Source organism: Plecotus auritus (genome assembly GCF_963455305.1).
Source record: "Plecotus auritus genome assembly, chromosome: 8".
Taxonomy (NCBI): Eukaryota; Metazoa; Chordata; class Mammalia; order Chiroptera; family Vespertilionidae; genus Plecotus; species Plecotus auritus.
The window spans coordinates 138777251-138790297 of NC_137782.1; the positions used below are offsets into that span (position 1 = coordinate 138777251).

The following is a 13047-nucleotide window of genomic DNA, read 5'->3' on the forward strand; positions in this document are numbered from 1 at the left end:
CAACTTTTTTTCCTTTTGTCAATAAAATTGGTACACATATTTGTTTAAAAACATTGTAGATTTTAGTTATTTAAAATTTATGAGCCGAAACCGGTTTGGCTCAGTGGATAGAGTGTCAGCCTGCGGACTGAAGGGTCCCAGGTTTGATTCTGGTCAAGGGCACGTACCTTGGTTGCGGGCAGATCCCCAGTAGGAGGTGTGCAGGAGGCAGCTGATCGATGTTTCTCTCTCATCGATGTTTCTAACTCTCTATCCCTCTCTCTTCCTCTCTGTAAAAAATCAATAAAATATATATTTTTTAAAAAAAAATGTATGTGCTGTCATTATTGGCATCTCTTCCGAGTCTCAACCTGAATTTTTTTTTACTTAAGTTTAGCAATGGTTGTTGTTCCTTTCATTATGGGTAAAAGAGATCATTGGATATTTTATAATACTAATACATTAATGATTTAAAATTCACATTAATAGCAAAAGGATTTGAAATGTCATATTTGAGTCAGAATTTTGAATTTTTTGTAACTATAGTTAGGTGACAACATGTGATACTAGGATAAAACCAGACTTTTAATTTCAGGATTTATAGTGTGCCACTAAATAAAAATGAAATTCAGAGAAATGATATTTTACTAACATCTCACCACTGATTATTGGTGGAGCTGGGTAGGAGTTACATGTTTGCATTTGTAGTCCACTTTTATCTTAGATGTTTATTCTTAATCCCTATATCAGGAATTTTTAGCCTGAAGTCTGTGGATAGGAATAAGATTATAAAGGAAATTTTGATATGCACAATTTTAGACATTAATTTGTAGGTTTCATCAGAATATCAAAGTGTTTGCCCCTAACTGTTAGAGATGCTCTCTGCCTTTATCTCATTCTGCTCCAGTGTGTAGTGGTTAAGAGTATGGTTTGGGAACTACATAGGTGTGGATTCTAGTCCTGCTTTATCACATGTGTACTGGATGATTATGACAAATTAAATAACTTCTGTAAGCTCCTCCCCATTTGTGAAATGGGAATAATAAAGCAAATACTACCTTAGGTTGTAAAGAAAGAAAGTGCTTAGCATAGTATCTGACGAACTTAATAAACCATCTATTTTAGTTAAAACTATTAATGTTTATTTTAGGAAATGAAATATATATTGAAGAGTACAAAAGCTAAAGCGTGAGAAGTTGAACTGAAAACACAGTTTGTAATGTTTATAATTCTACTCACATGATAAGTTATGAAAAGTTTTTTTAGCTGGTAGTAAACAGTACCAAAAAGTAGATGGTTACATTCTATCACGCTGATAGGAGATAATAAAATAGATCACAGTGCTCTGTGGTAAAATTTTTTGCCTATTCTCCTACCCTTATTTCTACCCATATCTCCCAGTTTCTTTTTTGGGCATCAGAAAAATACTGTTGCCTATATTAAGACTAGAGGCCTGGTGCACAAAATTCAGGCATGGGTGTGGTCCCTAGGCCTGGCGGGCAGTGGAAGCGCTGGTCGCTGTCTGCGGGGTGATCAGCGGGGCGATTGGGCTCTGGCCTGGCTCCCTTGGTGTCTGGGAGCTGGGCGGCGGCCCCATCCCCTGCCGCCACTGCTGCTGGTCGCCATCTGTGGGGCAATCAGTGGGGTGATGGGGCCCCGCTTGCACCCCCCTTGTCCTGGCACTGTATGCTTACCTGCTCCACCATCCCGCCATGGTCCCGCGCTCCTCGGGGCCCATTGTGGCTGGCAGCACCTCCACTGCCGCCTGCTGCCAGCGCCGCGTCACTGATGCCCACCGTGTTCCGTGCCGCCCCCTTGTTGTCAGTGCACATCATAGCGAGTGATCAAATTCCTGGTTGAGGGGACAATTTGCATATTATGCTTTTATTATATAGGATAGGATTGTGAATAAATGGCTACTCATAAAGCACATTCTACAAAAGAGATTTTAAATTTGGGGGCCCATGACTATGGAAATCCATAAATACACCTTAGTGCATGTGCATTAATGAATCCATGGCATTTGATATAAAATGTACTATATAGGTTTTTTGGGAGAAAGTGATAACGGCTTTCATAAGATTATCAATGGTCAAGAATAATTCTTTTTAATGTATTGACTAGAATATAGGTAAAAGGATTTTTGCTTAAAAATATGTTAAGAATTTATAAGCATCACAAACATTTTAATATTTTATATTCTTTTTACTCCTGTTTAAAATATACACTTATAAAAATCTGAGAAAATACAGGGAATCAGAGTTGATAAAAGCATGCCGCCATCCACAGTAAAAACTACTAACTTTTTTTTGTTTTGTCTAACCTAGATATGAGATTGTGAACAGTACAGTTTAAAATTTTACAAAATGTGATTTTACTACATGTCTGTTGGATATCTGGTTTTTCACATATAGTCTACTGTGATCAGTTTCTCCATGTCATCAAATATTTATGTTATCATTTTACATTGCTGTATAGCAGCCCAGCCGATGTGGCTCAGTGGTTGAACCATGCACCAGGAGGTCGCTGGTTCAATTCACCATCGACCTTTGCACCAGGAGTTCTCTGGTGTGATTCCCTGTGGGGACACATGCCCAGGTTGTAGGTCGTGCAGGAGGCAGCTGATCAATGTTGATGTTTCTCTCTGTGAAATTAATAAAAACATATTAAAGTTAATTACTGTATAGCAGTCACACAACTGCCACTCCTTTGTCTTCTGTGTAAGATCAGGAAAGTTAGTTATGTATGTTGGTTTAACAGATTATCATTATTTAATTTTATTAATATTGTAATTGGGAATGGTATGAAAGAAAAACTAATTCAGAGAATGGGAAGAGCAGATTACGGGAATAAATTGAATATACAAAAGAGCATGCCAGGATCTGAAAGGAATATCATGGTTGACAAATGCATTGATAACATAAGGCATAATCCTTCATGTTGGAAGTGTTGCTAGTTTTTTTTTTTTTTACTTGTTCAACGCTTATTATAAAATAGGCTTAGGTTTATATCTTGTAAATTTTATTTTCCTTAGCATGCAGTCAGAACTCTTTGTTGTTTCCTACTTACCTAGTTTTAGAAGAGAAATTTTGAAATAGTTAAAAAGAATTCTGGGTCCTAGCTAAGATGAGGTTCTGTTAGATCTTTATATTTTTAGTATCTATAATAATCTATAATAATAAAAGCATAATATGCAAATCAACTGAACGGCTGAACAGCGGAACTACCGTCCGGATGACCTTCCCGATGACTTTCCAGACGACCTTCTGGACGAAGCCGGGGCTGTGAGGGCTGAGGCAGCCAGGGCTGCGAAGGCCTGCTTTTGCATGAATTTCAAGCATCTGGCCTCTGGTAAAAATTACAACATTCGTACCTGTCATCTGTGCTTAATAAGTGTTTGAGGCTACTGCTTTTATTTTTCATTGTTCTAATAAACTTATTTTTCATTTTATTTTATTTAATATGTCTTTATTGATTTTTAGACAGGAAAGGAGAAGTAGAGAGAGATAGAAACATCAATGAGAAAGAAACATTGGCTGCCTCCTTCTTGGCCCCCACTGAGGATCAGGCTCCCACCTTGGGCATATGCCCCGACTGGGAATCCAACAAGAGACCGTTTTGTTCATGGGTCAATGCTCAACCACTGAAGCACACCTGCTGGGCTAAACTTTATTTTTTAAAACAGTTTAGAAGCTGTTGCTTTTGCATAGGTTAATGTGTGTTCACTGCTTAAGGCTCTGCCTTTTATTTTGGCATTACAAAATTTGACCAGTGGGATATTGATATTGACTGTTTAAAATAGTGTTTTTCAGAAATTAGTTTATAAATAAAACAATTTTTGCTGAGGTTGACTTCTGTGGATCAATAGTACTTGCATGTATTCAACTATAGCAGGCTAGGGAAAAAGTTAGATCCATTGTTTTTTATTTTTAAAATAGAGGCCTGGTGCACGAAAATCTTGCACGGGCAGGGTCCCTAGGCCTGGCCGGCAATCAGGGCTGATCAGGGCCTTCTGGCTGCTGGCTGGAGCCTTCCTTCATTCCGCGCCGCCCCCTGGTGGTCAGTGCACATTATAGCAAGCAGTCGAACTCCCGAGGGGACACTTTGCAGATTGGCCTTTTACATAAATATATACTATAGATTAAATCAAACTAAATTTTTTAATCCTCATCCAAGGAGATGTTTTTATTGATTTTTAGAGAGGCAGGGAGAGAGAGAGAGAAAGGGAAAGGGAAAGGGAAAGAAACATCTGTGTGAGAGAGAAACATTGATTGGCTACCTCCCTCATGTGCCTGACTGGGGATTGAACATACAACCTAGGCATGTGCCCTGACCAGGATTTGAACCTGCAAACTTTTGGTGCATGGGACAGTACTCCAATAAACTGAGCCGCCGGCCAGGGATATCCATTAGAATATTTGTTGTTAGATGAAATTATAGAATGCAGGTTAAAAATAATTTAATTTTGATATGTAGGTTTCTTATGAGTAGTTACTATTATTTTATTATTGAAGCTACGTATTTTATGGTAGACATTTAGAAATTTTTATTGCACATTAAAAAAATGTATCTTTCATTGTTTTCAGAGAGAAAGGGGGAGGAAGAGAGAGGTAGAAACATCAATGATGAGAGGGAATCATTGATTGGCTGCCTCCTGCTTACCCCCCCGTGGGGATCAAGCCTGCAACCTGGACATGTGCCCTTGGTGGGAATCAAACCCCAGACCCTTCAACCCGCAGGCTGACGCTCTGTCCACTGAGTCAAACCAGTTAGGTCTCATTACACATTTTTAAATGTAAGCATACTCCACCTAGATGGGCAGAATATAACTCTTAGGTAAATAGTCTTAGGCTGGTAAAAATAGGGGTAGGATTGGGAAGAAATAACATAAGCTCAGATAGTGGAAGGGTATGAATGATATGGTATATAAATGCAAAGTAATTCGTGTATAAATGTATAGAATTTAAATTGATTGGAAAAGCCTGTCATTTAAAAAAAGTCAATGTTTTCCTATTTCCTCAGCCGCATTTCTATTTTCAACTCTTTCAGATGTTGGTTTTGATATTAACCTATATATTCTAAAATATTTTGGTATGACTTCATCTATCAATTTTAGGTATAATCTATGATATTCCTTTTCTGATATATAAAGAGGTTACTCTTATTCTTCCTTATCCTTTCAATAAAGTTATACTAATTCTTAGGGTAGTTAAAAAAATAAAAATACTGCTCAGTGAGGAGCCAATAATGGTTCTTAGGTTCATTTTATATCTTAACATGATATAAATTCTTATTTATCTGTCATTGTCATTTTTTTGGTTTCCTAGAGTTTACTGGTTTTTTCATTTGATTAATTTTTTAGGTATGGATCACTAATTTTTCCACACCAACTTTTCTTAGTACTAATTTTTACAAATCACTAAATGATCTATTTTCTTTTCTCTGCTCTCCCTAATCTTCTTTGGCCTTTCCTATTCCAATCTGTATTGATTTCTTACTAGGGTTGCTAAACAGCTTTCTTCTCTTCACATCACCTTTGAAATTTCATTTGCTTTTCTTTTCCGTTGTACTGGATCTCCAGTTTCTGGGATTCCATGTTGTCATCTCTATTGGTTTACTTCTTTGTTTTGTTTTTTCTGAGAAGGAGTGCCTGGGAAACAAATGTTCTTTTTAGAGCTTTCAAGGCCTAAAAATGTCTGTTCTACCCTTATTTTTATTGATAACTTGTTGAATACAGAATTCTAGATGAAAAATTGTTTTCTGTCAGGACTTCGAAAATATTGCTGCATTGTATTCTAGCTTCCAGTATTGCTTTGGAGAAGTACTAGCTATTTTTATTCCTGAGCTTTTCCTTGTCATTCTTCACTCTCCCTGAGAGCTTTTAGGATCTTTGCCCCTTCTTGATTTCAGAAATTTCATATGTGTTTTGGTGGGCTTTTTAGTTCTGAAATTAAAAGAATCTCATAATTCCTCACCTAGATTTTTTACTGTGTCTTCTTGGAATTATATTAGTCAGCTGATTATACCTCTTTTCCTTCCTATTCTTCCCATTATCTTTCTTTGTCGACTTTCAGAGAGATTTCTTTAGTTTTACCTTCTGAACTTTGTGTTGAATTTTACAAATTGCTGTAATTTTCATTTGTTTTTAAATTGTGAATGTTGTATGTGCAAAAGCTATCCATAATAATAATAGCATAATATGCTAATTAGACCAGATGACCTTCTGGATAAGCCGGGGCTGTGAGGGAAGCCCGAGTCCCGGGTGCCAGAGGGAAGCCAGTGCTGGCATTTGGGGGAAGGAAGGCCTACTCTTGCACGAATTCGTGCATCGACTCTCTAGTATGTAATATATTTGTACACATTAAAGGGCTCTATTTTGTAATTTGAATGCATTTATTAATCTTTTGTTTCAACAATCCATTATCTTTTATGTCTCTGAGGATATAAATTAATTAAAACCTTTTATTTCTTTTTTTCTTTCTGCATTTTAACTTCCTTTGAAATTTAAAAAAAATATATTTTTATTGATTTCAGAGAATAAGGTAGAGGGAGAGAGAGATAGAAATATCACTGATGAGAGGAAATCATTGATCTGCTGCCACCTGCACTGGGGATCAAACCCGCAATTTGGGCATGTGCCCTGACCGGGAATCAAATCATGACCTCCTGGTTCATAGGTCAACACTCAGCCACGGAGCCATAGCAACTGGGCAGAATTTTTTTTTACTGTTTTTTTTTTTTTTTTTAATATATTTTATTGACTTTTTACAGGGAGGAAGGAAGAGGGACAGAGAGTTAGAAACATCGATCAGCTGCCTCCTGCACACCTCCCACTGGGGATGTGCCCGCAACCAAGTTACGTGCCCCCGACCGGAATCGAACCTGGGACCCTTCAGTCCGCAGGCCGACGCTCTATCCACTGAGCCAAACCGGTTTTGGCTTACTGTTTGTTTGATCTACCTTTGGTGATGAAGCTTTTCCTGGAAAACGTTATTATCCTTTTCTGCCCTTTCATGGTTAAGAGAGGGCACTGAAAGTCTGGCTGGTGTGCTTCATTGGTTGAACACTGACCCTTGCTTGAGTCAAGAAGTCACCGGTTCGATTCCTGGGCAGGACACATGCCCAGGTTGTGGGCTTGATCCCCAGTAGGGGCTGTGCAGGATGCAGCCAATGAGTGATTCTCTCTCATCATTGATGTTTCTATCTCTCCCTCTCCCTAAAAAAAAAAAAAAAAAAAAAAAAAAAAAAAAAAAAAAAATCAATAAAAACATTAAAATGTGAGAGGGCACTGAGAGATGGTTTGGAAGTTCTGTGTAAATGGGACATCTCAGATGTTGGCCTATATTGTATGATGGTAAAATGGTGAGCAGACTTTATTAGTATGGATAAATGGACTTTTCTCTTAGGTTGTTCACATTTTCTAAGAGAAATATCTTTAAGTCTTTGGTCTTGAGATGTGTTAGTCTGGTTGTTGAGCAGGGACCGTACTTGAAGAGGTTCACCATTCAGTCATTTGTTTCATTTAATTTTCTTGCTTTCAATTTCTTATATCATACCTGCCTTCTTCAGTATCTGGTGTTCCTGAGTTTATCTTGTTCACTTTTATGTGCAGGAAAAATTAGTTTCCCTGGGGCAAGTTGGACCAATATCCTGGCTGGGATGGGAACCTGGAGGTTTAATTGTCCCTTTCATTCAGTTTTAACTGTCTTCTTTTCTGATTCATGTTTCATCTCTTTCTTCAGAGGTACCTGGTACTCTTCAGTCTTGAACTTTTCCGGTCTTCTGTGGAGTAGATCTTTCTTTTTGCTGGTACATTCTTCTTTAGCCCCTTTCAAGTTTATTTCTTCCTCTCTTAAATTATTTACTGTTATTTCTTCCTCTCTTAAATTATTTACTGTATCACCTTTTGTAAGCATCCAGAATTTGTTGCTATCTGTCCTCTTTTCCACTATCTATTTATGTATGTATGTATATATGTATGTATGTATGTATTTTTACTGTATCTTGTGTGTAAAATCAAAATCAAGCTGGGCTTAACTGAAAGTGATATTTTTATTTAAAAACACCGTTTCCCTTTTTGCTGTGCGTATGGATATATAGAGAAATGCAATGCTGTATTGAGAATCCAAATACCTAGACTACTCAGAATTGAGTATAATAGAGTAAAACGTATAATTTATGTAATATATGATAATTTTAGAGAGAGGTGTGTGTGTCTGTGTATCTTAGACTCAGCTCTCCTGGAACTTGTATATTTTAGGTCTGTAAGGACCTTGATCCAGCTTCCCATTACTTTGTTCATATATCATTTAAACATATATCCTATATAATAGAAGGGTAATATGCAAATTGAACAGCAGAATGACCAGTCACTATGATGTGCACTGACCACCAGGGGGCAGATGCTCAATGCAGGAGCTGCCCTCTGGTGGTCAGTGTGCTCCCACAGCGAGAGCACCGCTCAGCCAGAAGCCGGGCAGCTGCGGTGGCAGGAGCTTCTCCCACCTCCGAGGCAGTGCTAAGGGGCAGCGAGCAGGCGTGTGGTAAGGAGCAAGGGCTCCCAGACTGCGAGAGGGATCCCTCTGTGAGAGGGCTCAGGCCGGACTGAGGGACTCCCCCTACCGAGTGCACGAATTTTCGTGCAGCCAGCCTCTAGTATATGTATATTTGTTGATTTTTAGAAAGGAAGGGGGGAGAGAGAGAGAGAGAGATAGAGGGAGAGAGAAAGGGAGAGGGGGAGGGAGGGAGGGAGGGAGGGAGGGAGGGAGAGAGAGAGAGAGAGAGAGAGAGAGAGAGAGAGAGAGAGAGAAACAGAGAGAGAAACACCAGTGATGAGAAAGAATCATTGATTGGCTGCCTCCTGCACATCCTCCACTGGGGATCGAGCTCGCAACCTGGGCATGTGCCCTGACTGGCAATTGAACTGTGACCTCCTGGTTCATGGGTTTGTCCTCAGCCACTGAGCCACGCTGGCTGGCCTCATTTTTGTTTTTTAAGATTGATTCCCTAGTCAAGCAGTTTAATGCTTATTTCCTGACAATGAATTTTTAAAGTAAAATCGACTGACTTTTTGGCCTTCTTAATCCAAATATGACTTTAAGGTTTTCTTTGCGGGGAGGGCAGTTTAGAGTATTTTCACAAAAGAAAGGTATTCAGAGGTGTGATCCTTCTCTTTGAACTTGGTTTTTCTGAACCTAAAGGAAGAAGCTATTTGTCAGGAAAGAACTTTATTTTTCTTCTTATATAAATTGCAATATTACAGAATTTTAAAACTGGAGGAGGCCTTAGAAGTAAAATCCCTTTTGTTTGCTACTGATAAAGTAGGCATGATGTATCATTTAGCTTTTTCTGTGTAATAGATTACTCCAAAAGTAGTGTTTTAAGGCAATAATAAACATTTTATTATCCTCACAGTTTCTATGGATAGGAGTTTGGGAGTGGTTTTAGCTAGTCAGATCTGGCTTGGATTTCTCATAAAGTTACACTCAAGATGTTGGTCAGGTTAGTCATCTCAACCTTGTGTGGGGCTGGAGCATATTCCAAATGGGCTCACTTCCATTATTGGCAAGTTGTTACCTGTTGTTAGTGTGAGACCTCAGTTTTTCTCTTATGTGGACCTCTTCGCTCCTTGAGTGTCTTAAAACATGATAGCAGGCTTCCCCCAGAGTGAGTGATCTAAAAGAGAGCAAGGCAGAAGTGTCAATGTCTTTTATGACCTACTCTCAGATGTCATACACTGTCTTTTCTGTCACATTCTATTCATTAGAAGAAGGCAGTTATTAAATCTGGTCCATATTCAAGGGGAGGAAAATTGGCCTTCACTCTTTAAAGGGAAGAGTATGTGGCCATACTTTAAATCTGCCACAACTGGAGAAATGCGATTATTTCTACATGGTCATACAAGGAGTTGGTGATCTATTTGGACTACAATATAGATGTTTTGATAATATAACTAGGTGAAAATTGTAATAGTTACTTAACTGTCATTCATTATTGGATGCAATTATTATAACCTGTTACTTGTGTATCACTTGTTGATTCAACAGACCTCTTTGATTATTTACAATATGCTAGGCATTGCACTACTAACTAAACTTGTCTAAGAAAATTAGATTTGTCTATATTAATTACTGACTCATTGTTTACATTTATTTTTATTTTATACTAGAGGCCCGGTGCACAGAATTCATGAAGGGCGGGGGGTCCCTCAGCCTGACCTGCACCCTCTCCAATCCGGGAGCCCTCGGGGGATGTCCACCTGCCAGTTTAGGCCCAATCCTGCACGGTCCTAAACTGGCAGTTGGACATCCCTCTCACAATCTGGGACCTCTGGCTCTTAACCGCTCACCTGTCTGCCTGTCCTAACCACTCTGCCTGCCTGATCCCTCTAACTGTCCTCCCCTGCCAGCCTGGTCACCCCTAACTGCCCTCCCCTGCCCGCCTGGTCACCCCTATTAACTTTTTTTTTTTAATCTTATCTCCTTCACACACAATTGTATTTGACTTCCTTATTGGCTTCTCCCTCTCACACAATTTTTCTCCTTTATGTAACACTTTTTCCTACTGACTCATCATTTATAAACTTTTCTTTCCTCCTTATTTCCTACTTCTGTTCCATCATCCTTCTTCCCATCTTTCTCCTATCCTCCCTCCCTCCCTACATTCCTTCTTTTCTTTATCTTTATCCCTGCCCTCCCTCCCCTTTTCCTTCCTTTCCACCTTAATTTTTTTCTTCACTTCCTCCCTCAGACCTGCTTTGCTCCCTCCCCCGTTTCTTGCTTACCGGCTTCCCTTTAAAACTTTTCTTCTCTCCCTCTTTCTCTCTCATCCTACCTTTCCCATACATTCTTCTCTACTTACATCCACTGTTTTAATATCTATCTACCTACCTGCCTAATTATTCACTATCATTTATCTTTTTTCTTTTCTGACTCCTACTTTTAAAATCTGCCTCCAGGACACAACTATACTTGATTTTCATTATAGCTCCTACAGTTCACACATACATCCTCTTTCCTTCTTTAACTCTGCTCTCTACTGACTACTTTATAAAGTTCTTCCCTCCCTCTTAAAGCTTCCGTTCGGGGGGGAGGGGGAGACGTTAAACCCCAGCCCCAGGATCAGCCCTGGCCAGGTGTTTGCTGCCCACCCCCCTGCCCTGGCCTCCCCGCCGCCGTCTTCTGATTCCCTGCCCGGGACACCTGGCCATGCGAGTGTGGCCGAGGTCCATGCGGCCTGGGCACTTCAGCTCCCGCCGCAAAGCAGGAGTGTCTCCACCCAGGAGGCCTTGGACCGTCCTCCACTCCGTCCCAGACCCATGGGTACCTCCCTGCCAATGGCCACCACCGCCTTCCTCCCGCATCTGGGCAGGGCTCCCCGCTATGCGCCACCTGCGCCCCGCCTCTCGCCAGGCGCACCTGCTCCTCTGCGGTCGCCACTCACTCCCGCGTGCAACCCAGCGTTTCCTTCCCTTTTCCATTCCTGTGTCTTTTTCTTATTCCCTTTCTGTGTTTTTGTTTCTCCTCTTGGCCTGTCTGCATTCAGGCCTGCCTTCCTCTCCCTATCCTTTCTTATCCCCTCCCATCGTATTCTATTCTACTCTGGGCCTTGCAGCTGCCTGAGCAGAGAGCGGGGACGCAGCCTGCTGATCCGGTCATGATGTGATACTGTAACAGATAATTTGCATATTTCTCTATTAGTATAGATGTTGTTTTGTGTGTGTGTTCCTAAACTCTTCTCTACCATATAGGGTAGGAATGCTCCTCCCAAGTAGACTTCAAGCAAATTATTAATTTTATTTTTTTTTCATTTATTTTTTTCTAATTTCTTTATTGATTAAGGTATTACATATTTGTCCTCATTCCCCCATTACCTTCCCAAGCCCCCTCCCCCACTCATGCCTCCACCCCCCTGTTGTCTGTGACCACTGGTTAGGCTTATATGCATGCATACAAGTCCTTTGGTTGCAAATTATTAATTTTAAAATGTGGGTTTTAAAATTGACAACAAAACCACTTATGTAAAATAAGCAGCTTTACTAATAAGGCATGTTATTATAGACTGTTTCCTGGTATTTACTAAGCATAAAATGAGTACTTTGTTCTTAGAGAAGCAAAGATATATGCAACAAATATTATGCTTAAATAGTTCCTTGTGTAGAATGACAGGTAAGTGGCCTACATAAAATCGAGATCATAGCTGTCAATTTAATACGGTGACTTTTTATCAACTAAAGTACCAGTTTTTGGTGTGATGCTATCTAAAAAAGTTATTATGGTGCTACTTAATCAGGAAGGAGGAAATAAAAACAGTTTAGAAAAATGTATTTTAGTATTTGCTTAATTTTTTATATTGTTATATATAATTGTTACTTCTCTAGGAAGTATTAATTATTTTTTTTCTCTTACAGGCAATGTTTATGCTGCTTCAAGGAATATAAGCATTTGGAGATTTTTAACCAAGTAGTGTGTGCACTTATTAACTTAGTGATTGCCCAAGTTCAAGTGCTCCGGGACCAGCTTTGTAAACATTGTACTACTATTAACATAGATTCCACGTGGCAAGATGAGAGTAATCAAGCAGAAGAACCACTGAATATAGAAAGAGAGTGTAATGAAGAAAGTACAGAAAGGCAAAAATCAATAGAAAAAAAATCAAACTCTACAAAAATTTGTAATGTGACTGAGGAGAGTTCTGATCCTTTTAGTTTATGGAGTACAGATGAGAAGGAAAAACTCTTACTGTGTGTGGCAAAAATTTTTCAAATTCAATTTCCCTTATATACTGCTTATAAGCATAATACTCATCCTACTATAGAGGTATGTAAAAATAGGTATTGTGAATTTTAAGTAATACTTTGTTAGTACATACTAGTAGTTGTCAGTTTCTAAGTTATGAATAAATATAAAGATAGTTATTGATGGAAAAAATTATAAAAATTACTATTATAAAAATAATTCCAATTTTCTTTAGACTATACCTGTAATAACTTATATTGAACATTTGTTCTGCATATTCCTATTAAGGAAGGATGTATATATTGAACTCATAAAAATTGAACTGTTCATC

The 13047-nt window shown here is 39.1% G+C and overlaps 1 protein-coding gene across 5 annotated transcripts in view; it reads left to right on the forward strand.

Moving 5' to 3' along the window:
* USP34 (ubiquitin specific peptidase 34) overlaps nucleotides 1–13047 on the forward strand; it is a 241327-nt gene that overhangs the window by 29437 nt on the left and 198843 nt on the right. For all 5 annotated transcript variants that reach the window (XM_080686042.1, XM_080686046.1, XM_080686043.1 and 2 more), the window contains exon 3: nucleotides 12389–12797. In XM_080686042.1, coding sequence (XP_080542168.1) covers nucleotides 12389–12797 — 409 coding nt within the window. The remainder of the gene's footprint in view (nucleotides 1–12388; nucleotides 12798–13047) is intronic.